This window comes from Lottia gigantea (genome assembly GCF_000327385.1).
Source record: "Lottia gigantea unplaced genomic scaffold LOTGIsca_79, whole genome shotgun sequence".
In the NCBI taxonomy this organism is placed as follows: domain Eukaryota; kingdom Metazoa; phylum Mollusca; class Gastropoda; family Lottiidae; genus Lottia; species Lottia gigantea.
The window spans coordinates 1,028,368-1,032,346 of NW_008710630.1; the positions used below are offsets into that span (position 1 = coordinate 1,028,368).

General features: G+C 33.1%; 1 protein-coding gene across 1 annotated transcript; it reads right to left on the bottom strand.

Moving 5' to 3' along the window:
• On the bottom strand, positions 1–3,667 carry LOTGIDRAFT_132351 (hypothetical protein; the record flags this gene model as incomplete). The annotated part of the gene is made up of 10 exons (XM_009066754.1): positions 1–84; positions 366–521; positions 828–899; positions 1,196–1,336; positions 1,752–1,820; positions 2,078–2,221; positions 2,529–2,642; positions 2,964–3,047; positions 3,269–3,364; positions 3,605–3,667. 10 exons carry the CDS (start codon positions 3,665–3,667, stop codon positions 1–3), a joined length of 1,023 nt encoding a protein of 340 aa, XP_009065002.1.
• Positions 3,668–3,979: the final 312 nt, after the last annotated feature.

Consider the following 3,979-nt stretch of genomic DNA (forward strand, 5'->3'; position numbering starts at 1 on the left):
TCATACTGGAGATTTATAGTTAAAACTCTTAGAAGGGTCAGTAGGAAATAGTTTCTGAGCTTGTGTCATTAATCTTTTTAATGCCTGAAAAGAAATTGAAACATTAAGTATTAAGAAAAATTCTTTGTTAACATTTTGAAAAATGTTATGCCTGAGAGTTATTTTGGAGTTTGAGATACATTCTACAAATGTAACTTTCATTCCTATGTAATATATTCATTGCTAGTCTTGATCCAATTTCAAATTTTGGAAATTTGCTGTGTAGTTGGTGTCAAAAATTAGAATTCCATGCTAAAATTTGACAAAAATTAAACGGAAATTCAACTTCTTTAGCATTTAACTTGAGATTTGAAAATCACACTGACCTGAATATATTTTCTCTGTGTTTCATCGTTTAAAACATGAGCTACATATCGTGATGAGATTTTTTCACGTCCAGTACGGGCATGGATACCCACCATAGTTACACCAATAGGCCAGGGGGCGTTACCGATAGCCATTTCTAAATAACGATCATTGGCCTACAAAAAATATTGACAATAATCTTAATAGAACAATAAGAAAGCACATCACATTGCTAAGAGGTGAACCTTTAAATGGTTTTACCTTCAAAAAATTTAAAGAAAAGATGATTTTAGTTAATCTGTCAGATAAGGTGAGGGACACATTTCTCTAGACTTTAGTTTATAGTTTTCTTTGATTAAAGCACCCGACTTTCTACTGACCCCTTAAAGGTCATAGTTCACCAGTTCAGGGGTTGATTTATATGTAAATTATATTCATAACTACTGGATATGTCTCTTTACAAATGGATGGTAAAACCTTACTTTTATATAGTCTCTGTCCATGACATGTTCTGTGATATAAACCATACTGTCTAATATATCTTCATCTACTTTCTATAATATATTAATTCAATTTCAACAAGGATTTCTGTCCAGCCTTAATGATCTGACGTGGTCTCAGTGTCTGAAGGGGTTCCTCGATCAATTGCTTTTCATAGGTAGTTGAACAATTGGTCTGGTGGATTCCAATCTTGGTCAGCGAGTGAAAGTTAACACAGCTGTAAATGGGTACTGATGATCCAGGAAAAATCTGGGCCAATGGGTTAAGCCAAGAACATCCTGGTAGATGGAATGGAAAACCTGTTAAACAGTTATCCTTGTAAATAATGGAAAAATATATCAATACTTACTGCATTTTTTAACTTTTTAAACAATGGTTTTAAATAGGCTACTGTTTGTGTATGTGTTGCACTCTGCATTTTGCCTTTATTGGTTCTCTTCAGAGTTTCCTCCCTTTGATTCAATTCTTCACCCCAGAGTTTTAATATAAACTGGAAATAAAAATAACAGCTATGTCATATTTTTTAAGTCACACTAATTTAATGATGAGTCTATGACCAGTGCTTTCGAGAGCAAGCCAGATGTCAGCTTCCATCCCCTTATAACTATAGTCAAGTCTTTACCCTATAGAATATTCTTGTATTTGATTCCTCAAGTTCAATGAGTTTGCTCCCTGTTCCCTTAGTCTATGACTAGTTTGTAATTAACTGTCCTGATGAATTAATCCATATCTAAAACGTGTGTCAACTGCAATCACTGTGTGTTTTTCAATACATTATGAGTTTCAGCCACAATATCAGTCGTTTACTCGTACAGTACAAGCTTCAAGCCATGATTCAAAGTTAATAAGGGCTATGGTCCTAGTAGAGATAGTGGAACCTAATGTAGAAAATATTACAAAAATACCTTAAAGAATCTTAACATAACTTCTTGATCTTTCTTGGGATCACCTTTACCAATTTCACATCTCATTTTCTAGAAGAAAAGATATAAAGAAGTATCATTATTAAAGTCCACAAACGTAATATAGACAATGCTTCATTAGACTAAAGCTAGTGTATCAAAACCAAAATATTTTTAACATTATGTAACTGAATAGTACCTCTTGACATTAATACAAAAATGATTGGGAAATGTGGATCCGACAGTAATTTTTCTTTAAAAAAAAAACTAGTTTTTGGATAACCTTGAAACTGTAACCCATAATGAATGGATCAAAATCTAATCCTTACATCAATATCATCATTAGTGGTACCATCATCTTTAACAGATACATCATTAGAGGGAAGACTGCCTTCTCCCTTCATAATCTCTACTAGATATTCTTCATCTACCTTGTCCATAGCTGTCTTAAAATCATTTTCATAACCATGACCCTGAAACATTGACAAGATTGTCAAAATTAAAAATTCAAGCTTTAAAATAATAGAAGATATTCAGTGAACATCTCAAGCCATGAAAATGAAATATTTACATCCTACTTTCTGCACCTTATGGACTAATAAAGACGAGCAACGTCATGCAATGTGCAAGTAGGAAATTCTGTCAGGACAGCTGCATTACCTACTTTTTTTTCCATTTCAAACTGTTGAGGGATCTTTAATGTGCACAGCTTGTAGCACAAGAGACCTCCATCTATTGTCCTATACAAATGACTAAACACTAATAAGTCATAAGCCTTACCTTATTTACATCTGGTTCTTGAACTTCCAGTTTTTTAAGTCTCTGATACGAATCAAAGTCTTCCTCTCCAAATAATCGAATGGGTTCATTTCTTTCTCTTAGTTTTCTTATTACCTGTAAAAAGACATTTTATAAGAAATTGTGCATTGAAGTTATTTTTTTGTTAGCAATCGTTATATAGGAAATCATATCTCCACTGATAAAATCATGCGGTTGAATGAATTTCTGGTTTGTCGACACATGCCATACCAGACATAATAAGAGTCAAGTACCTATCCATTTGGACATTCGAGATAAACTTTATTCAGTAGTATGACATTTTATAAAAGAACTCTCTGATTAACCAACATTTGACACTTGAGTTCTTTCTATTTCAAAGATACTGTGTGGGGAATTTACTGCTGAACCTCGTTCAAAGTAATAACCAGTACTGACCTCTTTTCTAGGTAGTATATGTTGTTTATCATCGGGTGCTGTGTCTGTTTTAACATCAGAACTTTCTCCATTTTCTTTAGAATTCTACAAATCAAAATAAACAAAATCAAAGACAAACTTTTTTCTTAACTGCTTTCAGCAACAGGAATATAATCAGGGTTTCAGATTAGGCTTATATTGACTTGTTGTTCATTGCAAGATCATGGAGTTAAATCTTCTATTCGTATGTGCCCTTCATAAAGAAATTTCATGCACCATCAAAAATGAAGCATTGAATTGAGTGACACAGAAGAGAAATTACAAACCGTAGGATCATTCTGCAGACGGCCATGTTTTCTCCAGTATTCCTCTGCTTGTTTTGCTGCTAAATCCCCTCTTTTAAAATACTTCTTATCTGGTGCCTGAAAAGTGGTTGAAAAAGATTCAAGGATATATTTTATAACTTTTAATAATTAGTAAAGATATATATTGAACTGATAATTGATGTATAGACAGGCGTATTTTCTATGATTTTATAAGATTGTCTATTTTATTCACTTTCACTTCAAATCATTTGCCTCCGCGTGACTCAAAAGTGCCAGTTGACACAAATTTGTGGGTAGATAAAGTTGAAGCAGTATGAAAAAAGAAGAAATGATTACCAGGACATTGCTTTCGGTTATTTGACGTTTCTTTCTTTCGATTTCAGCTTTTAAAAAGTCCATTTCTATCGATAAATAATAGGAAATAATTTACAACGTAAATAAGTCGGCCATTATCATTTTTACCGGAAGTTGGATTCAACCAATCAGATATCAGAACAGCTGCCAATACGTACCCACTGCTACAGTTATCTCTTGTACGTTACGTAACTAATAATATTTCGTAACCAGAATGCCATATTGCCAATTTCTCATTTAATTACGTTAAAAGAAATCTTAGATCTAACATAGCTCTTGAGGCCAGATGTAAGGATGTCAGTGAAGCGATGTCCATTAAAATATGTATTGCGAAGGCGTTTATAGCAAGACATGGTC